The sequence below is a fragment of the Porites lutea genome, chromosome 3 (genome assembly GCF_958299795.1).
Source record: "Porites lutea chromosome 3, jaPorLute2.1, whole genome shotgun sequence".
Taxonomy (NCBI): Eukaryota; Metazoa; Cnidaria; class Anthozoa; order Scleractinia; family Poritidae; genus Porites; species Porites lutea.
The window spans coordinates 48,861,438-48,884,935 of NC_133203.1; the positions used below are offsets into that span (position 1 = coordinate 48,861,438).

Consider the following 23,498-nt stretch of genomic DNA (forward strand, 5'->3'; position numbering starts at 1 on the left):
GAGCTTGCAACCATCTCTTTCAAATTTTCATTTGTACTTCGCCCAGACGAAGGGAAATACCATTGGCTGAAAAATGACGTTCCGGAAATCAAAGTTGATTGATAACAAGCCAAGCTGGCACCCGCTTCGTCTGTGTGTCAAATTTGGTTCTCAGGGGGATCAGATTGGTACCGAGAACTTGTTTCAGCCCTCAATGTAGACGGGCTCGTTTGATGTAATTCTCGCAAAGAGAATATTGCGTGCCGAGGATAAGTCGGACCGAGTTTGTAGTTCTTGTGGAAGGACAATGAAAATCCTTCATCAGTTGTATTCATTTGTGTCCAGCGCCTTGTTTAGTTCTGAAAACCGGGAGAGTGAAAGTGAAGAGTGATTAAAGCGCTGTCTTCCAACATCGGTTTCTTTGCCCGATTGAATTCTGCTGGGTAGAAAAATTCAGAAACATGTACTTGACAGTGTAGCTGTGTAGCTTGACCGTAAAGAAGGAAAAGAGAAAGAGTTGGAAGCAACTGGAGTAAACCTTAAGAGAACCAAGTGCAGGAAAACGCTATTCTCCAGTTCCAGACAGGCAAATATATGATGTTTTTGTTGGTGATTGCGATGGGGAGTAGTCTTCTACACTGCAGTATGGACGACTTTTCAAAAGTAAACGAAACGAGAATCAAAGTAGTGAGTTCTTATCCGAGCGGACACGTTGAAGTTCGATGTCCCCGTGAAAAAAAAAAACATATCAGTGATTAAAAACATTGCCTTGATGCTGTTGCGAAAGCGATTCATAAATAAATAATTCTACGCGCCCTCGGCTGTCTAAACTTACTTGACAGGCGGTTGTCACTTTTCTAATCTGCGGCACGTTTGCGGTGACAGTTTTCACGCTTTGCGGAGTCCCGGGGTTTCCGGGGTTTCCGGGGTGGAAATAAAAATTTATAAGAGATGGTTGCAAGCTCTCCTTTCCTCGGCCCCTCGCTCGCGCGTTCTCGCGAGGCTCGCTTTGCTTGCCCAAATAGGAGAGCTTGCTCGCAGGCTAGTTTTCATTTAGGTATACATCTCACGATTCTGGGGTTATTTTATGAATTTGAGGGTTGACAGCATTTGATTTCAACGGCGTTAGTCTCTGTATTACTTCCTGACGGATAGAAAACGTTTATTTGTGCTAGAAACTAGATAAATAGTTTATTGAATAGAAAATTTATTCAACCCATAGGCAGAATTGCGTATTGACAAGTAATATTAATTACAAAATATATGAACTAAACATTATTATAACCTGTTGATAACACAGAAAAAACATTAAAGTAATCCAGTTTTTCTTTCTAATAAATTAATTGCGTTTTATCTTCTTTACATATATTTTCATTATTATTGCGAAGCTGATAAAAACGCTATTCAACCACGCTAACTCCTTTCCCGACTCCTCTCCCAGGGAGGGGAGAGTGGGTGTAGCCTCCCCGCAGACGTCCTTTGGGGTGGAGAAATGAATGCGTGACGAACGAACCCCAAAGGACGTCTGCGGGGAGGCTAGAGTGGGTGTGGTCTACCCCCCTCCAACACCCCCACCCCTTTTCTCTTTCGTTTAGTCACTGGCCGGCGGTGTAGGGAAGGGCTCAATTTCCACACAAAATTAAGAGTAAAGAAGTTTTATAAGGTGGTGTAGATGGAGAAGAAGACCAATTTTTTATATACATTCTCCACTTTCACTTTAGATGATAACGCACCCTGTTTATCCCCCCAAACCTTTGCATAGCCATTGATTCCAATCACTCCTTGGCATTACAGTGGTCCCAAAAGAAATCAAAGACAATACATATGCAAAATTTAGGGGCGGAAATAAAGAGCATTATGATCTACGTGAAAATGGTGAATTTGAACAGTCCTCTCCTCTAAAGGTTTTAACCCACAGAGAATATCACATGATCTCAATTTTAATTTATGAAGTATAACTGAAATTGCTGTATCTTTTTATGGAATATTAATTTTGAAATGGCTTTGAAGATATTTGCTGCTTTAGTGGCCTTGTATAAATGCTGTAATTAAGGGATTATCAGCAGCAAGACAATACTAAAGTAAAAATAATAAAGGTATATAAAGGTAACACCTGGCAATGAGGTACTGGGTATACAAAAACATACACTGTATATTACAAGCTACCTTGGGTGCTGAGGCAAAAAATACTATCATTAGGAACTCTCCCTTTCTTTTAAAGGATCAATGGTATTTCTTGCTTTCTGGCATAATTGTTGCCCATTGGGGCGAGCTCTTTGTCTGCCTTATTCCAGTACATTTCTTGCATGTAAGTATAACAGTTTCATACGACTTGACAGGCCAAAAGCTGTTATGTGGGAAAGCAAGAAATACTGTTGATCCTTTAAAAGAAAGGGAGTAGATTTCCAAATGATAGTATTTTTTTTTGGCCTCAGCACCCAAGGCAGCATGTAGCTAATAATATATATATGTAATAATAAAGGCGAAGTTCCCGTTATTAAATTTACAATTTACTTCAAACAATAAACTTTTAACCTTTGCAAAGAAATCTGCTTAGAGTTGAGCCATGTGATTTTGGTCAGCAGATACTCTGTTTTGAAAGCTGTCAAATGGCCACAACCCTTGCCTCCCGGCATGGTGATTTTGTATCACACAACTGTCTGACCACCTTCAAAAGGCCCATTGTGGCATATGACTACCTAGCCTCGAGTATTCAGAAAAGCACAAAACAATAGCAAAATACCAACAGGCCATGGCTTCCTCTACACATGAAAAGATGGGTTTTGAAATTCAGGTTAGGGACATAATAAATTATTATCTCCCCCAAAAAATGGAAATTCAATTCGAGAGTGCCTCATTACTTTCAAAGCATAAACTATTTCAAAAATAACTAATGCGGAAAAAATTAGAAAACAAACAAATGGCAGACAAAATGAGAAAGTAGAAATACCGTCATTGTCATTTGGTCAGTCATATAGCAGAAGTGGCCTGAAAGATTGTGTTTACCTTTGGTACTACAGTTGTTATAACGAACACCTATATAAGGAAGTCCTTGGTATAACAAACGATTTTTTTTGCCCCAGTAATAGTAAAATATATGAAAAAGGACCTTGTTATAGTGAAAACATTTTGCCATTCCCTTGGCCCTTCGTTAAGTCGAGGTTCCACTGTAGAGCAGACTAAATTAAGACAACTTCAATAATTCAACTGAAAATCAACCCATTCTATTGTAACTGTAATTTGTTTCCCACGGAGCACTTACGAGTTCATAAGAACTCGGTGAAACATGTCCGTGCGTTCCAGATCGATTTGGAATTTGGAAGTGTTGGTTTTTAAGAAGAGGGGAAAACTGGAGTACCCGGAGAAAAACCTCTCGGAGCAAGGAAGAGAACCAACAACAAATTTCCACTATTTTGATCACTTTTTAAGCTATCCTCTTTACTTGCCTAGCTCTTCCTATGGCTTTTCATGCATGTAGAGTGGTTTTCGTTTGAGTGTCGTAAAACCAAAACCAAAGTAATTACTCTGGCCAATCACATAGGACACAGACAATACACTGAACCAATCAAAACTCGAAGTAATTACATGTGGCTGACGCAAAGTGCGGGAAAATGCATGCGAGCGCGTCACAATTGGCTTTGGTTTTACTTCTGATTGGATGAAAAGGTGGCGCGAATCTTTTAAGCCAATCGCATCGTGTAGAAAGTGCAAAACCAATTACTTTTCGACACTCAAATGAAAACCGCTCTAATAGAGAAGCCTGTTTGTCCTATACCCTCTTTTACCACAACATATTTCTCAAATTAATATAGTTACAAGGTGGCTTAGGTCATAGCCACTACTAGGTATCCCTATATATCCCTATATAATGGCAACTATATCTTTAAATTCTAAAATTTGAAGTGCTATTATGATGGAAAATCAATTCTCTTTTCTTTTAACATTATTTTTACTTTCCAAATTTCTTAAACAAGTTCTAATTATTTTTACCATGATTTCTTGGTTTGACGGTGCATCCATCATTAATACATGTAATAATCCTTTGTTCCAGTTGAGTGGCAGCAAGAGAAATGCATATAGAGTATTAACAGTGATGTCATTTCATCAACAAATTAAAACTGACATGACGATATTGAATCATTGTTCATACAAATTTGGACAAACAAATTTCAACGACTTTTCAAGGACAAATTACAGTTTATAGTGACTAAGACTTATTCAATGAATCAGCATTTTTTATCCCCTTTTTGAACTATGGACTCAGCGACTGGGTATGACTTGAATTTGCATCTGAGGTACAGAAATAGCATTTGAAATAAGAAAACAGAAATGAAATATTGCTTATCCACAAAAATGTTGTAACAATTAGATTACCTGTGAGTTTTACAGGTTCTTACACCAAGGACGAGCCAAATTTTCCTCTGCAAGATAATCTAATTTCACAGAAAACAGTGTGGAGTAGACAAGATATTGAATTTCAAGGACTTTTGAAGACCCAATAAAGGAATCCAGTACTTTTCAAAGACCTTAAGCAAGTTAAATAACTTTTTACTTCAAGACCTTTTCAAGATTGTACAAAGCTGCAGTATGAATGCTGCCAACTGCACAGGGTTTGAGAATTTGAATTTCTGGAAATTCAACTGCAGCATACTAAATAAGCAGCATTCATACACTTCAGTCAAATCCTCTGAAAAAAAAACATTATTTTCCAAGTCCAACTCTTACAATAAAATAAATTTCGGTAAATTAATGTGGACAGACGAACCACATGATCATTGTCAAAATAACCAGCCTCTCTTTGTAATAACAACCTGAAATGGTTATTAAATATTTCCCATATATACCTGCAGAGAAAAGAGAATTGACTCTGATCGTTATAGCACTATATTAAATATATTCTTTGCTTTGTTATAAAATTAGTATGAAGCCAAGAAAACTTCTCAACAGGTCCTTGAATGCAGCTTCCTTTATTATGACATTTCACCACCAGTGTGCAGCCACAGTCTGTAGTCAAAAACTTCCTTACTCTGTTGGATCCATGGTGCTGGGGAAAAATTAACAACTATTCAGTCTACACTCAAACTGACATTGTAGTTGATTTATCAAAAAACACTTCCATAATAAAAATCCTGGAAATAACACCTTAACCCTTTGACGACAGCTCTGGTCGTTTTCGTTCCATAAGGAACAATGCATATTTTCCTTCCTGGACCCATTTAGCCTCCAGTTAAAGCTACATGTGACAAGATGGTAAAAAAAGTCAGCAAAGAGAGATCTTTCCACTAATACCTCAGCTTCTGTTATTCTGACCAATCCTAATAAACTTCCATTGTGTAGTTCCAGAAATTATCGTTAACCCTCCTGCCCCCACCACCCCATGGAGGGCAACGGAAATTCTGAGGGGAAGGGGGAAGGTCCTAAAGGATCATTTCCAAGGGGAAGGGGGGTTACTCACCCAGGTTTTTTTCCAGGGGCCTCGAGTAAGATTGGCGAGTTATTGATAAATAACAGCTTCTCTGTTGAGCAAGTTATCAGTTATTTTACTGTTACCAGTGTTTCAAAACAAGTATTATTGTTTGCATTGATCATCTTTTATCTACAGTCAGCTAAATACTTTTTTCATGGCTTATGCGATAGCTTTTTTTAATACAGTTGTCATCAGCTCATGAATAAACTTCCCGTTATCTAGCTGTTGCTAGATGACCAGCACCCACCTGCAGGGTTCGTACTCTTTTAACCTCTTCAGATTCCATGACGTTTTCCATGACCTTTTTAAGTTTTCCAAGACCTTAAGTTTAGCTGTCACTTTCAAAAATTTTTAGGACTTTCCTTGTTTTACGGTATTTTTGGACCTTAAACAGTTCAACAGACACAAACTCTGGTGTCCACCAAAATGCATGCCGTTGGCGCTGTTCAATCACAAATTCGCTCTATATCTTACATTGTCCTTACCTTGCCATCGACAGTGACTAAGCTATCAAACAAAACTTTAATTTTCCATGACTTTCAAGGACCGACTATTAATTTTTATGACTTTCCAGGCCTAGAAAATGAAATGCATAAATTCCATGACTTTCCAGGTTTTCCATGACATGTGCAAACCCCGCCACATGGAATGAAAATTCCAGGGGGGTGGTCTAAAGCAAAAGTGCCCTTGGTGGGGAAAAATCCATTGCCAATTTCACTCTTAAACTACTACTCTTTGAAAATTAATTTTGTCTCTTGTTGTTGCCAAGTTTGAAAACAGCAGACTGCTGAGGGATCAGTTTCCTCCTCTGACAATACCAACAAAGACTTAGCAGTGTTAATAAGTCAGAATCATCCTGGCATAACCATTATCATGCCCAAAGTAAACATCGCAAATAAAGTCCTGCGTTTAATCAAGAGAACTTGCAGTAATTATTGTAACCAAACCCAATGTACTGCTCAAACTACATTCATTTAGTCAGACCACATATTGGGCCAAACTTCTTTAACTATATGTGAATGCTAGTGTACCTCCCATAATACATATTCCTTAAAATTTTTCTTTTAGGTACTTATTAGTCTCGCTTGCGTAAGCAGCGAGACTCATAATCTGCAACGCGTTTTTCGCCCCAGGGGGAAGTCCCTTATATAGGCTATATGGGTATGTGTGGCACCAAAGGGTATGTTTTTTTCAGCCGTTTTGGTCTGAAATAGGGTATGGTTTGTGCACTCTAGTCTTGAATTGAGTATGTTTTTTAGAGGAATTAGCTACTTCTTCATCATTTGACGATAAGACCATTTCCCTTTTAATGTTTACACCAACTACCATGTATGTGCCTTAACAGCTTGTCACGTGCTCCGGTCACGTGCCGGGCTCCAGGGCTGAAATAAGGTATCAAATTTTTGATCAGGCCTGAAATAGGGTAGTGAAAATCACAGATTTTGGTCTGAAATAGGGTAAGGGTTTCAGGAAAATGTGCCGCACATCAACATCCAGTTTTTCTGGAAGAACCCCCCTGGGCATTTTTGTCGTTTTTGGGTCAGAAATGGAGGGTCATTGTGCCAGGCATTCCTTGTGGACACTGTGGAAACTGGGACTAAGAACCCTTGCATGATGGAAGCCACGTACGTGTCGGGCCACGAATTCTGTTGCTTGAAACCGTTGACTACTTTGGAGCAAGTGAACACTACTGAGCGGTAAAAAAAAAAGAAGAATCTGAATTAGCAAAATTGCGATGGTCGGGTGTTGTAAACTTTCACTGTATGCAAATGAGTCTTGGGATGAGCATGCAATTTATTTTCGGCGATGACTGAAAAGACGTGCCATGTAAATCACTTTTTAGATATCTGGCAATGATGTTATTTCTCTGGAATCGAGGCCTTCGTGTATTTATACAAGCATATAGCCTGCGACCGCAGACGTATTTTCGGTCGTTGCTAACACGTGTACTAAATCAATTCAGAAACAAGTAAAAAGTATCGACGTCGATAAAGTAGGAAGTAAAAAACATTTAGCGAGTAAATCTGTTTTGTTTCTTGTAAAATTAATCGCCTCCTCATATATTTATCAATCTAATCTTCAAGCAAGCGAGACTGAATGCTGCTGTAAGCGGCTTTTTGTTATTTATTTTTAGTTCCTAGTCCATTGTGCACTGATTATGAAAAGATATAGAAAATAGTCGAATAGTTCATGGCATATGTATTGCAATTACCGGTATTATTTTTTGTTCATTTCATTTTCACTTTATTTTAATTTGTAGCTTTGCATTCACTTTTAGTAATATCATGTAATTTGCATCGAAATAATAATAATAAAATAATAATAAAATAAAAATGAAGAACTATACTAAAAAAAAACACAAGGAAAACGAAAGGAAAGAGAGAGGAAAAGGGGAAGAAAAGGGCGCTGCAACAGCGCAACTCCAGCGAGCGAGGAGAGAACTCTAGTCTACCACGCTATGTCCTACGGGCTTGACTAGTGAATGGGGCTACTGGAACTGTACTAATGCGTAGAAACTCTTCATGCAGGCATATTTATATCGTGCTGAAAACAAACTGCTCGCATCATGTCATAAGTGATACAAATAGACAACTACAGTATAGCTACAGTACATGTAGGTAAGGCACAAAACAGTAAAACCTTCCTGTTGGCAATACACCTGTTTGTAAAACACTATCATCGCTTTACCGCAGAATACATGTGTATTCTATTACCACAATAGGAGGAAACAAATAGAGTGCTTTGCGGATAACTACATGTACAGCAATGGCGACAAATTAAAGCAAGCTAAAATCAATTAATTTCTTTCTCATGGAGAAATCACAGAGCTACAGCTCTAGATAAAACACAGCTAATCACAAAGCAGAACCTAGAAAGAAACGCATACCATGAAAAAACGATAAACCAAACCACAAAAATAATGCCGAAAAGAAAAAATGCTTTGTGAGCTAACTTGTAGCAGAACAAGAATTTCATTTGTCATTGAAAAGTGGAATGAACTCATTGTGGAATAGCGCTTTGCAATATTACTTATTAAAAATAGGTTTTGTCACCTTAGATGTATGTTATTGAAACCAAGTTGAATTTTGTTTCTTTTAACAATAAAAATCTTCAAAGACAATGAAAATTGTTGGCGAATGTGACTTTCCCATACAAAACTCTTATACTGATCAGGTTGGTTCAATGTCTAAGTTACAGCAGGGACCAGAAATTTGTGACATCATTAGTGCAAAGTGCACTTACTTGTACACAAGAATGGAATGTTGTTCAGTATCTTGTAAACAAAACTAATATGGACTCATTCAAGAATGAAAGTCTTTCCGGTATCATGAAAATAGCGGCATACACAGTAACTCACCTTTTTTGATCCATTTCACCAAATTCACATTGCACTTTCCTCTGAAATAAAATGAATTGTATTACTAAACCACAGCAGAGGATTAGCTCAGTTGGTAAGAGTGCTTGGCTGCAGAGCGGGAGGTTGTAGGTTCGATTCCTGGGACCAGACCAACACTCAGGGTCTTAACATGACTGAGAAATGAAAGTACTGCCTTTGCCCTGCAAATAGCTTCGCGTGGCTCTGATGACCACGTAAAATGGCGGTCCCGACTCCAGCAGGAGACAAAAATAGTGTCCCCAATCAGCACGTTCATGCTAAATACATTGACACTCAAATAAAGTGCTTTTTTTACTAAAATAAACCACCTTTAATTTCAAATAAATTGGAATGAGCTTAAGACTAACCTCCCACCAACCTCTAAAAGAAGGCAGACTTGATTTTGACTCTCAAGACTGAGAAATCTTCCCAGAGTCCTACAGAATGTCATGCAATTCATACACTGGGAATGAACCCAAAGGACAAAATCAAAACAGTGTGCTATAGACTTCCCTTTGTAAGGAGAGTTAATCTTGACTGTTTGAGCCTTTGAATACACAGGAGAAATTTTTGTTTGCGATGAAGTTGCAGACATGTCAGTAACACATTTTAGTTTTATATGGTATTAGTACTTAGGAAAACAAAACAAACAAACATTAATAACACAATCCCTTTTTTTTTAACGTACACTTTTCAGACCAAACCTCAAATCAACTGAGACTCGTGTCTCTGATGAATCGTACATGTAGTCAACAGTTACTGGCACCGTACAAACTACTTATTGATAACTCAAGCAAAACTAACTACAAGAGAGTGGATTGACTAGACAACCGACAGTTTGATATTAAAACAATAAAAAAAATGTACAAAATGAATGATATTAATAATTAATATTTGAGTCTTCATAGCCAATAACATCATGGCCTAACTGTCGACTGACAGACAACCATTAACATTGCAACTTAATTGACCAGTCAGGTCAATAACCAGAGTCAAAGTGAGTTGTATCATGACTCAGTTGATAGTATATAGAATTTTCTCCGAAAATGACTACGGAACCACACAGGGTGCTGAAATGTCCGTCACTGTCAACAACAGTCCTATTCAGGACTACAGCAGCTGTATGTTCACCCTGCAGGCAATCATGCTCCACCTACTTAATCAAATGACTCCTGGATTCAAACATTTTACAGTTTTATATCCAACTGCTATACCATCAAGTGGCTATTTAATGACAACCAAATCATTGGTCTGTGGTGTTACAATTGTCTGTTAATGGTCACTTATTATGAAAATGAAGACTCTGTTTCTGGCTAGATCTCATATAGTCAGGAGCTCACTGTCAAGTGAATTATTAAATTGGCCATGGGCAAGGACCAAGTTACCTCTGAAATTGAAGTCCAATACATCTTGTAACAAGGATTTATTCAACTTCTGTTGTTGCTTAGCACTGGTCCTCATAGGTATTTCAGTGGCCAAACTAGATTACTTGTAATGATGGAATATAACAGTTAAAAAAAAGTATTTGAGTACTTAGCTTTGACAAAGATATACAGCTGTGTACATGTGTTATTCCAAGCTTACCTTTAAGGGAGCATCTCCTGTCATCAATGAACCTTACAAATTCTTTTACTTAAAAGTCACTGGTGAAACAAAAATGAGACAAAACATGGATATGAATTTTGAACAAACATTGACTATTTCTCAGTATTATTTCCTAAAAGCCTATGGCACTTTTGTGGCGCCTATTATACTGAAAAGACGAATGCGGCCTTTAACCAGCAAATTCTTAGATTTCTCTCACAGGATTATAGTTCTCTGTAAGTACGTGATAACCATTTTTAGTTTCCAGTGATTTTGCGTTGTGGCTGCCGGTCACAGTGTTGTCAAGGATTCCTTATGCGTTTGGCTTTGCTGCTTGTCTTGTGGCTCCATCTTCTTCAGGCACCATTCCTGACGCTCATATTTGTTGTTGATAGGTTTAAATTATATTGTACAAGATCTAGTTTTCTACCTACTATCCAGGCTATCTAAGAAATAATTTTATGTTTATTCTCTGGTCTATATCCTATTGTCTACAGGGTACAGGGTGTAGTAATGCCTGTTGAGCTACCCTCTCCTAAAACTACTACGTACTTATGGTGTTCACTTCTTTTTCTTTTCTTCTTTTTTTATTTTATTTTAAGAGAACATCATTTTGTAATTTTAGTGATCCCAACTTAGGCCTTGATTCTGAAGTGGAATATTCATAAGGTCATGAGCCACCATCTGCAGTAAAGATATGCAGAAGTACATTTTCAAATCTTCCATCAGTCATTTTTTTTGGATGGCAATACATTTCAGCTCTCTAAAATAAAAGTGAGAACAGCACTGAAAGTGAGATTTTAATTATTAAACAGATACAATACAATTATCTATAATTTAATTTTCTGAACTAGCCTAAGAAAGCAGCCAACATTTTGTGGCACCACCTCTGATATGTTCTTGAAATGACATCCGAGAAACAAGTGCAGAAATACCATATTGATGACGTGTCACTACCCAGATCAGGGTCATGCTTCTGATTGGTTGTGCTGGGTGGTAAATTTACTTCAGCCAATCAGAAACACTATTGAGATCTGGGTATTGATGCATCATCAGTATGGAATTTCAGCATTCACATTAAGATGTCATTGCGTGGGGAAACCAGTGGTTGTGTTGCAAAATGTAGGCTGTTTTCCCCGTCTATTTGAAAACTGACCTTTATGAGATACACTCCACAGCTAATGGCATCACTTCGTGTTGCATGCCCTTTAATCCCTCCACAATGCCATGTCTTTCTTTCCAACTCCTTTCAAGCACAGAACTAGTTTCTAAGGCATTGTAATAATAAATTATTATAATTAAGTTATGGATATATGAAAATCATATACGTGAACTGCGGGGTGAGGAATTATATAAAAGTAGATCGTCACAGTTAGAGATGCAACTTTTGCAGTTGCAAAAAGAAAGCCTGAAAAAAATTCAGGCTTGTACAGGATTTGAATCCTTGACCTCTGCAATACCGGTGCAACGCTCTTTCCAAATGTGCTAACAAGCCAACTGGGAGCACATCATTGAATTGGTTCGTTATAAACCCGTGAAAGGATGATGATGAAGTTATGAATACAAGAAAATCATATAGTGAACTGCGCGGTGAATTAGAATAAATTATTATATGATTGAAAGTAGATCATTGCAGTTTTTAATGCAACTTTTACTCTTTTTTTCAGGCTTTCTTTTAGCAACTGTAAAGTTGTCATTTCGAACTGTGGAAATACAATATTATTTCTTCTTCTAAGCATAAGACATCTGTTGCTCCATCAACCATTATAGATAATTATATATCCACAAGATCTACCTTGAAGGCATGAGAGAGATGTTTCCAAAACTCTTTACAAGCATGATTATTCATGTACATGTATGTGTTTGCAAGGGACAAACCATTCTTTCTTTGCAATTAACACAACCGTGGGAAGATAAAACACAGAAGTTTTAAATATACAATTTAATATGCTGTGTTAAAAAGAAATCTCATTTTCTTGAACGTTGGTCAAAGCATGTCCCTCACTGGCCTCATGATATGTGCTTTCAGGCTTTCTGTTTGGAAATTATTTATTCTGATCCTCAGGGAGTATTGCAAGTTTTTCCTATTCGAGAATTCTCTACAAAATATGCAGAACATTGTGTTTTCCTTTCCTTCAAACCTCAGCCCTTCTTATCCTCCCATGCCTCCTAGTACTTGCTTGTTCTTTTGGTCGAAGCAGGTGTTTCAGATGCTGTGTTAATTTCTTTATCATCTGATGATTGCTTTCCTCCAAAGAAAGAGTACAGTGGGCCTTGCTCTGGTTTCTGTTTCAACATACTTTGGCTCATGTTTTAATTCACCAAAGAAAAATAGATAACGACCTTCGAAAGGAAATTACAAAAGCCGCCATCCTGTATCCCACGATGCATTTGTTTCAAGTAGAACCCAGACTTTTATTCAGCAAGAGAACTTTTTGCCTGTTCGTTTTTTAATATGTTTGCCTTAGGCAATACTTTGTTTGTTTCGAGGCCCTTTTTGGTACGATACAAAAACAAAATTAAATGTATTTCTCAGAGAGTGATAACTTTAATAAGTCCAGAGGACCAGTGGGGAAGATGAGTGGACAACTGTTAAGTTCGAGCACTGCGTTTAGTAAGGAACCCAAATTAATATTAATTAATGCCTGTCCAAACCTTTTATCTTTCTACATGGGGCAACACTTCACTTCCAATATGGAACCCCTTGTTATTGCGTTTGAGGCCAGGAGAACGCAACCCCTAATTTCTGTTGGCTGTTTTGTGCATTATTGGACGTCCTGTGCAATTAATAAATGAGGTTTCTTGAGATTGTATTTGTATTAACACACATTTGCCTCGCTTTGAGGTGCTTGCTTACGTTTTGCCTCACATTAATGCATTAACTCACGTGGTGATTCGTGTGTCCTCGGCATTCATCTTCCACACTTTTGCTGAGGTCTACTATTCTTTCTTCATAAAGCATTCGTCTTTTAAAAGTTTGCTGAATCTTTGTAAAGTGAGATATTTCAAGAGTTTGCTGAAGGTCAACTATTGGTCTGCGTTTGCTAAATCTTTCAAAGCGTTCATCTTTCAAAAGTTTCGGCGGCCGTTGTGCCACAAAGTAAATCTACCAAGTTGTGTAGCTTGGCAGTCGTTGTGCCACAAAGTAAATATACCAAGATGTGAAGTACAGCAGGGCCATTTCGTCATGATTTGTGATATTTTCGGCACCGGACAAATGAACATTTTAGGTCTGTGTTATTTATTCAGAAAAACTTATAAACAGCCCACAGTAGCTCCACTCAAGTCACTGAAATCAACACACTCGACCAAATTACTGCACTTGTTGAGACGAACCATATGATATCACTAGCCTTCAAGACTTTTTCATAATGATACACAGTTTAACTGGAGGTTTCACTGTAACAAATCCTTACATTTAAAATATGCCATGATAAAATTAATCTATCGCAATAACCATCCACCCCTCCCCCTCAACTGCTACCTGACTGCCTAACAAACATATCCTAGTTATTATTATTATTTATACACCGAACCTGGCTTCCCTGTGGTATACTTTCATCAGGAAACTTGAAAGTCAAGTCAAGTCAAAGGACTTCACTCTACATGTAAGTTCAAGATTGCTCCAAATCTCTCATTTTTATGAAAAAGTTTTATTTTACGAGAAAATTTAAAACAAATCATAGGACAATAAACAGGCAGTTTGAATTTGCGAGAACAAAATCTTATTCTATGATTTGTTTAGACTACGAGTAGTCCCCCATTTTTCCTCAGGGATAGTAGGGCGAGCGAAACGTGAGCGCGCGTGAAAATCACCCCACGCGAGAAAAGGCGACACTATGATTTGTTTTTATAAGAAATCTCAAATTTAGAGTGCTTAGTATATGTTACAGCTGAGAGTCAACATGCACCATTTGCAAAGACGCTAGCAAATGGCTGCGAGTTGTTTTATCTAGAATCATTGCCTCATAATGGTGCAGGTCAACTGACAGCTGAAGCCTGCGAACCGCAGACGTATTTGCGTTCATGCCCTCTAAAAAACTGGATAGTCTCGCAGGCAAGGTAGATGTATATTAAGCTTGAGTCGAAATAAAAAATAAAAACGAGAAAGCATGCCCATTTAAGCTTACAGTTATAGTATAACAAAATACAGTAGTCAGTAGTAAGTCTATTAAATGGTCTATTCTAATGGCTATCAAGAACCATGTCCCAACCAAAACCATCAGCAGCAGGTGGAACCTACCTTGGATCACCCCAGGGTTAAGGAGACTGATGAGGAAAAAACAAAGAGTTTATAACCTCGCTAAACGGTTGCAAAATCCGCAACATTGGAAGAAATTTAAAGAGAAATTTAAAGGTCAGGAAAGAAGAATTCACCATTTATTGGAAAGAAATTTTGGACCTACATCAAGTCCAAAAGAAAAGACAATGTGGGCATTAGTTCTTTAAATTCTGTAAATACTGAAATAACGAACAACAAAGCTAAAGCAGAAATCCTAAGCAACCAATTCAAGGCAGTCTTCGCAAACAAGGATGCAGACACGATCCCAGATATGGACAGCAGTGGTGTTTCAGATATACACCCACTTGAATTTCAGACCAAGGGCATAGTGTCCCTGCTCAGGAATATCAACACAAAGAAAGCTAGTGGTCCCAATGGCATTTCATGCTGGGTGCTGAAAGAAGCAGCGGAAGAAATTGCCCCATTTCTGCAATTTATATTCAATCAATCATTAACAGCAGGCCAAGTCCCAGGTGACTAGAAATGTGCCAATGTGACCCCAGTGCTTAAAAAAGGCAGTAAGAAAGAAGCCTCCAACTACAGGCCAGTATCTCTTACTTCTGTGCCCTGTAAGATCTTGGAGCATATTATCTTCCATTATATTATGGAATCACTTGGACGCACATCATGTACTTGTCAACTACCAGCATGGATTCGCCGGGGCCACTCATCTGAAAGCCAGCTAATTACAATAGTCGAACACCTAGCCAGAAACTTAGACCATGGCAAACAGACTGATGTATTATTGCTGGACTTCTCCAAGGCATTTGATACGGTCCTACACAAACGTCTCCTCAAGAAATTAGATCACTACGGAATCCGTGGACAACTGATCAAATGGATAGAATCCTGGCTTTGCGGAAGAACTCAGACAGTTGTTGTTAATGGTTCACAGTCTTCTCCAGCGACTGTAACTTCAGGAGTTCCTCCGGGCACCATCCTTTCTTTCCGTACTTTGTGTTGGAGGGCAATTTCCAAGTACAAGCCCCCGGGGAGCTTATATTTGGAGGAGCGATTTAACGGAGGGTTTTTTGCGTAACCGGTTTGGGGGGCTTATATTTGGAGGGGCTTATTTTCGGAATTTTACGGTACTTCAGTCAGAAGGAACGCCAAACAAGAAATTACCACCCACTTAAATTTATAAGTGCTGGTTGCAGAACTAATATATATAAATAAGGCTTTTTCCCAGATCCGTTAAAGAATGGAACGAACTTCCCGAAACAATTATTGAAGCTGCCAACACAGAGGCCTTCAAGCTTGCCTTGAGGGCCCAGGCCAGGAATGGATCATCCATTGAGCATTTGAACACTTTTCATTTTTATATCACCAGCACAAATTCACTCCACTGTTTTTTAGCGCACATAGCACGAGCAAAGCACATATCTGCTGAAGATGGGCTGTACTGCCCTTTGCAGATCAGACATTTAGATTTAGATTTAAAACTTACATCGTGTTTTCACGCCAGAACCTCTTCTTCACGTGCATCGCTCTCCGATGATTGAATTCTTGGGTTGTTCCTCGAAAACTCTGGCTCTATCTTTAACTTCAATCAACCGCATAAATGGTCAGGTATTCTTAAGTGCTTTTCTCTCCAGAAAGGTGTGTTTTCCTTTCGAATAAACGAATAAACACGGAGTTGCATCTCCCTCCCCCCATCGCTCACCATCCGCCATATGTGTACAAGAAGGCTCGAAAGAGATAGACTGGTTTCCATACGCTGATTGGATAATCTTGATCACATGGCCTTAGCGCGCGGAAAATGAAAACGAAAAATGAAGCCGCTGTGAAGGTTACCGTGGTGTGCGTGGTGTGCAGCGTTGCAGTTGTGTCCTCGCAAGCGTTTTTATTTCTTCCAATCAAGTACCGTGTCTTCTCCATGTGACTTCCCAACTAGGGGAGGACTGTAGAATGAGTTCCGTTCGTTTCGTTTTCCTGATCCCCTGGATGGCTTTTGTCGCCTGTGTGCATATGAAACACTATACCCTAGGAGTCGCCGCACCCTTCCCCCCTTGGGATTCGCACCAGCAACTCATTGTCAACTTGTCAAATTTTAAAACCAACCTTTTAGCATGTTTAGACTTAGCCTCCCCGCAGACTTCCTTTGGGGCTCGTTTGTCACGCATTCATTTCTCCCCCACGTATATAGCTGTATTGTATAAAGCCTGTTAGTTAATAGCATCCATGTAGTGTGATATTTTTGGTATGACTTGGAACAGCACGGTATTGCATTATATCTATGTATTTTTCAATTTAGTTTACTCTGAACTGTCTAAAAGAGAAAATTTTAAAATAGAGGATACTGTAAAAAGTCTTTTCTTTGGCCTATTGGTTCTGAGTTGCCGGCAAATAGCTACAGAAAATTAAATCAAAATTTTATTTTTGGGATTTTTTGTCAAGTTGTTCTGCCATGGTGTACTTTGGTCTGACGTAACAAAATATTGAGAATTTAAAATTGTTCTATTGTTTTTATAGTTTTTTCTTTAAAAAAGCCTTCAGACTAACCATGATTTTGCTTAATGTGTAGGAAAGAAAGTGTTGTTTACCTGTATTATAGCTTGGAAACATGTGATCTAGTTGAGAACGAGTATTTACCACCTAGTTAATGCTAAACATTCATATTTATCGATCGCTTTAGGAGTAGCTCAGACTTTTATTTAAAAATGATTGATTTTCTGTTTGCGACATTGTCTTCGACTAAAAAAATCGAAGCACCCAAGGCTGATGTAATCTAAATCAGTACAAGTCCTCAGTTGGACTTGTGACAAGACAGGCCAAGTGAAAACAAAGCTCTCTATTTTCCACCTTTTCTCCATATACATCATTCGTGTAAAAAGAAACAGCGCATTGTTTTAGAAAAAAAACTATTTCAAAGAAACAAGCAGAATTAAATAAATTGAGGCAAAGTGCGTATTTTTAACAATTTTTTTTTATTATGATTATTCTATACACAGGAAAAAATAACGGATTCCCATTTTTGGATATTTTAGGGTATTTAGAGAATACCCAAAAAAATCCCAAATTTGGAAGAGTGAGACAAGTCCCAATCAGGGAACTTTGTTGGGAATTCCCTAGTTGGGACTTGTCTCACTTTGCCAAATTTGGGATTTTTATGGGTATTCTGTAAATATACCCTAAATATCCAAAAATGGGAATCCGTTATTTTTTCCTGTGATATTTTTTCTCTCGAATCGTTTTCATGATCAGGTGCGCACGTGCGTGGCGACAGTCAAGCACGTAGTCAAACAGCTCTCACCTTTTGCTGTTCTGGACCATTACCTGCTTTTCTGTAGTTAATGATTTATTTATAAGGTGATCTGCCTGAACCCTTGCGCATTAGGCAAGTGAGTTTGAAAAAAAATCCCAGCAAGAAAATCTACTTGTCCTGGAGGAATGGACAGGCCTTTTTTCGAATCCTGCTCCCCAAACAGATAGACGTACCCATCAGTCTTGTCCACAGGATACCCATCAACTGGCCCCACTAATGTCATGGTCATTTCCTGATACTCACTTCCTCCAGACATGCATTGTAAAAGTTAAACAGGCTTCACAAATTTTGCTTGCACAAATATTCTTGGAACATCAATTCCTTCTTTTTTATTGACAGTTCTCCTGTAAGCATAATCATTTTCCAGTGTTTGAAATCCAGCTTGGTGAAATAATGTCTCAACAAGATCTGTAAATTCCAGGGAAAATTTCATATCAATAAGGACAGCACAGCTGTCGCTAAGATATCAGGTTGCTGGCTATATGCAATAAGTTGACAGGGAATTGACCAGGGAGGGGAGTACCGCCATATACAGGCTATATACTAGGTATGTGTAGTAGTGAAGGGTATGGTTTTTCAAGCTGACTGCCACTTGGTTTGCTCAGTTGAAAGAGGGCTGGTTTGTTGAGCAAGAGATTGCTGATTTAAACCCTGGTCAGACCAACACTCAGGATCTTTAAAATGACTGAGAAGAAAATGCTGCCTTTTTAATGGCATCTGGAAACAGTTAGACTTTCTAGTCTTCTCGGATAAGGACGAAAAACCATAGGTCCCATCTCACAGCACTTTTACTAAACTGGTTCCTGTGGGATGTAAAAGTACCCACACCACTGTTCAAAAAGAGTAGGGGACCTAGATCCTGGTGGTGTGGTCAACCTTTACTAGGCTGGGTGGGTTTTCTGTAAGGAGAGATCTTAATATAGGGCTAACCTCATCATCCTCCTTCAGGTGTCATAATGGCTAGCTGTAAACAGTGTATGTCTGTATCTGACTGTTTAGTCTGGGACAGGGTATAGAAATCAAAGAGTTGGGGTCTAGAATAGAGTATCATTTTCCAGGAAACTGGTCAACGGGTTGATTAGTCTAGGGAAACCAGAAATAAACACTCAACAATATAAAATATATTGCCAAACCTAAATTTACCCCCAACTCAATTTAATAGCAAAGAAAGTGTCCACCTCCGTAGTGTCTTAAAAATAGCGACTCCATGATAGGACAGGGTTTTGGAAATTTAGTCAAAGGATATGGTAACAATGTTCACATGAACTACCAGTAGGTCTGGTATAGGCTATACGTTCTGAGGTCCCAGTAGTACGTCCCCACCAAACAATATTGAAAGTATCTACAATGAACAGCCAAGAGGCTGTTTTGGCTCCATTTTCATTTTGTTTTCTATAAAAGTAGCTGGGGGTAGACTATCTGGGGAAAATCCCTGCCCTCCAACCTTAAATGACAACCCTGGGACAGGTGAAGAATAATTCTAATAATAATTATTATTATTAGACTCTGGGTTATTGATGGATGCATTTCCAAAATTTTGGAATTTTGGAATTTTGGAATTTTGTCTCAGCAACCACAGTGTATGGGCCATAAGAAAATATTATCCAAGTGATGACAAACCATTCTAAGCAAAATTTATGATAATTTCTTGCTTATTAATTTTTTAATTACACTGCTAGTAATCTGCTAGTTGGGTGCAAGACAGTTCATAGTCATCTCATAACCAACACATGCACACTTATTGGCTATTTACTAGAAAAGCAAATATGTAAAATAATAACTGTGCAAATAAACACAATTAACTTTTTTCCTGTAATTAATGTACTGAAGCCTACCTTTTGAAAAGTAGTATGCTCTAGTCCCATCTTGCCTGACGTAAAAATTATCTGACAGTTTATTTCTAGGATTAAATCTCAGCATGGCGTGATCATAAAGGCCATAATCACGAAAAAAAAGCAATCCCCCTGGCTTGAGAATCTGATAGAAACACAAAACCATGAAATCCTGAGTATTTTGTTCTCATCTCAAACAAATAAATACATTAAATAGGTCCAACAGTATATGCCAGTGACAGATCTGGGGAAGGGTGCCCCCCTCCTTGTCCTTAAGTTTTAGACCAATCAAATCAAGGCTTGCAGGGCCAAAACATTACATTCCAGAGTGTCCCCCTAATCTCAAGGGCCTGGAATAGCAGCCCCACCCCATACCTGAAAGTCTTGAATCACCACTGTACTCCACAACAAAAGAAGAAGTAACAAAGGGATAGTGAAAAACATTTTGATGCTAATTTGCCATTCAAATCAAAATTTATGATGATTTTTTGAGTAACTTTGACCATCTAAGAGAATGGACATTTGAGAGCGTTTAGAAAAGACAGATAAGAAGCTTTTCAAGGTATGTTCAGTGGATCCCAATTGCCCGCTCAGTAACATCATTTTGAAGAAGAAAGAAACAAAGTATCTACTCAGAAACAAAACTGCTCATCACCCGAATATAAAGACCGATACATTTAAGAATGTTTTTGCAAATAGGCTTATTTTTAGATACAATCTTTGATCTTTCTATTATTTGTATACAGTATGTCTTATGTATTTTTATCTCTTGTAACTTAAGATATGTCCTTTTATCTTAGGAGAATAAAGATTGATTGATTAATTGATTGATTGATTGTTGATGGGCCAGATTGGACTAACTATTTAGGGGTGCTGTGCCAATTATATTCCTTGACCTGCACACAGGTTCTGAATAAAATCAACTGAGTCTATAAATTCCTCAGCACCAGTTCTTACAATCTTCATGAGTATACACATACTAGAATCACGTAGAGAAAAGCAGTCTACTGTGTCACTACAAGTTAAATGAGAAAGTGCTGTAAGGCCATCATTTACACGCGTACACGTTTTAACGAGAACTTTGATGCTCCTGGGTTTTACGTGTCTGAATAAAGGATTTGATTTGATTTGATTTGGAAAAACAACACTTTAACAAAATGTAGGTTTAAAACTCAGTCACCAAGCCCTTAAAGGATACACTGTACATGTATTTATTTGGAACATGTTTTTAGACCTCACAGGTATTCTGAAAATCCTGACTAATTGTCACCAGTTTGGTTTTAGTCTCCTATTAATATGAAAGAAGCATGGTTAATGGGAGCATAAGGGATGATGGGAAGCCTCCTTTCTGTCACCAGTCACACTCCCTTTGGTCATGCTTCAAGCAACCCGTCCCCCATGTGTGATCAAAACAGGGATGACCAAAGACAAAACAGCTGAAAATCTGTCTGTTAAGAAAAATGAATTAACTAGGCAAAAATACACACAAACCTGTATGATATTTTGAAGGACAGCCAACATTTTGTCAGGATGAACAGCGGAAAGCACAAAGACTAAAGTTGCAATGTCCACACTACATTCTGGTACATGTGAGAGTAGATTATCACTTGTTAAATCGCACTGAAAAGCATTCACTTTATCTTCACTGAAGGCAGAATGTTCCTTTGAGATACCAGATTAATAGTTTATTATAAAATAAATATTACTAATTATTTTTGCCATGTTTCAAATTGGTCAAAAATATCAAAATATACAAATTTTGTTTTTGTTCTGTTCTCTGAAATTACCTCATAATTTATTTATTTGTGGACAGTGTCTAAACAATTTTAGTGGGCAAAAGAAATATACACGGTACCATGGTTTAAACTCAAGAATTAAAAATCCAGTCCCCAGTCTTGAGGATGGAGACATGGAAGACTGCCAACATACTTTTAAGCATCACTATATCTCATGTCTGATTAGCTTCTCCCTTGTGACACAGTAACATTCCAGAATTGTTTTTGGTGAAACAGTTGTTTTTTGTGGTTTCTTTGCATGTGCTGGTCTCTACAGTGACTGTAGCCTGCCAGCAAGCTCTCTGGGGGCACTCTGGCAGCTGGGCGGGAAAAGGAAGGAGAGCTTGCAACTGCATCTCTGGAATTTGAATATATTCGGGAGAGCTTGCTAACTGGTCTTACAGTTTTCTGAGTTTGAGATTATCAGTCAAGAGAATTTAAACTTACTTTTACAAACTGAACAGCCCGTTGCGAGAAGTCGCATGCATGAATAAAGACATTTGGAATTTCCTCCAACAGTGGATAGCAAAGATTCCCTACACCACATCCTGCTTCAAGTAAAACTCTCTGATGACCTGTCTTGGTTCAAAACATACAGTCTTGATAGTTAAAAAATAACAAACAGATAATAGTGGCTTTTTTTATAAATAACATTACTGTGAAGCTTTAAACTAATCCATTTTTCAGTGGCCCACCATGGGGTGCTCTGGATTTCAAGTGCTGGGAGTGATCAAAGGATTTTTTTAGGTTGGAAATTTTCGATTCCGGGATTTTTTAGGGTTGGAAAATTTGGCAAGTATTTATTTGGGTAGCTTGATTTAATTAGGGTTTTTTTGGGTTATTCAAAACAATCTGAAAAAACACACTATGAATCCTGCTAGTTACACATGCTGGACTTGTTGTGGTGGGAGAGTTGAAACTGTTCACCAGCTCACTTTGGCTTCAAGGACTGGAGAGTCCTTCGGCTTTCACTGGCATTTAAAGTAAATACATGCACATGGCCACGGTTTAAAATGGCTGGTGTATATGTCATACCTGCCAATGCTCCCGGTTTTCCCAGGAGTCTCCAAGTTTTTCATCAAGGCTCCTGGTCTCCCGGTTAGAGCACCAAATCTCCTGGGAAATACCTACCATGGCCTTTTTCAAAATTTTTTTCATTAATTTCATTATTTTCAAGATGTCAAAAGGAAAATAAAACAAGAAGTGGATTTAGAGCTCTTATTTGAGCTGTTCTCGAAACAGAGAAATTAAATTGATACATATTTAACAAGTTTCATAATTGGTCAGAAATCAACCAATCAAATTGCACAATATATGGTAGAAAGTTGGTACGGTTTTTGCACACTGTTATCAATGTCGGGAACATTCAGAAGGCCTTTGGGTGATTTTTAGAGAGTATTCAGACATTGTCGAAAATGACATTCTTACAATACAAAGATTTCTAGACGTCTCCAGATTTTTGTACTCCGGGGATTGGCAGGTATGATATGTTAAATAAATGGTACAACATACTTAAGCTTAAAATTGAGTGCCTTTTGATGTAGTTCTGCTCTGACTGTATGAAAAAAAAAATTAAGATGGGTCGGATTTCGGGGTACTTTTCTTTTTTCAACAGCTAATAACTAGAAGATGAAGATAGCTAGAAACCCGCACTTACTTCATTGTCCGACTTTTCACACAAGCTTAAAAGTTCTTCAAACTCTGCAGTTGTCCAGTGTCGGTCTTTAAAAAAGTTGGTCGCATTTCTCTTGTAAAATAGATCCCAGTTCTTCTGAGCTTCTTTTTCTAGTTTTTTCTGCCTGAATTCTGACACAATTTTGCTGTTGTCTGCGAGTTTTTTCTTGCCTTCTTCGGAAAGAGCAGAAAAAGTCATCTCATCCGCCATTAGTGATAGTGGTAGGTACTTCATATATGATGAACCACAAAAATTACCCAGGA

General features: G+C 38.1%; 1 protein-coding gene and 1 long non-coding RNA gene across 2 annotated transcripts; both read right to left on the bottom strand.

The window, feature by feature from the left end:
- Positions 1 to 4,696: 4,696 nt before the first annotated feature.
- Positions 4,697 to 16,479, bottom strand: LOC140931321 (uncharacterized). Its single transcript, XR_012164956.1, has 5 exons — positions 16,136 to 16,479; positions 11,563 to 11,674; positions 10,407 to 10,465; positions 8,805 to 8,845; positions 4,697 to 5,023 (listed from the first exon to the last, which is right to left on the bottom strand). It is a non-coding gene; the product is annotated as an uncharacterized lncRNA (long non-coding RNA).
- A 1,453-nt stretch (positions 16,480 to 17,932) lies between these two features.
- Positions 17,933 to 23,445, bottom strand: LOC140929853 (tRNA N(3)-cytidine methyltransferase METTL6-like). The gene is made up of 5 exons (XM_073379552.1): positions 23,218 to 23,445; positions 22,008 to 22,139; positions 21,277 to 21,447; positions 19,789 to 19,930; positions 17,933 to 18,361 (listed from the first exon to the last, which is right to left on the bottom strand). The coding sequence occupies exons 1-5, from the start codon at positions 23,443 to 23,445 to the stop codon at positions 18,222 to 18,224; spliced, it is 813 nt and encodes a 270-aa protein (XP_073235653.1). The 3' UTR covers positions 17,933 to 18,221.
- Between the last annotated feature and the right edge of the window lie 53 nt (positions 23,446 to 23,498).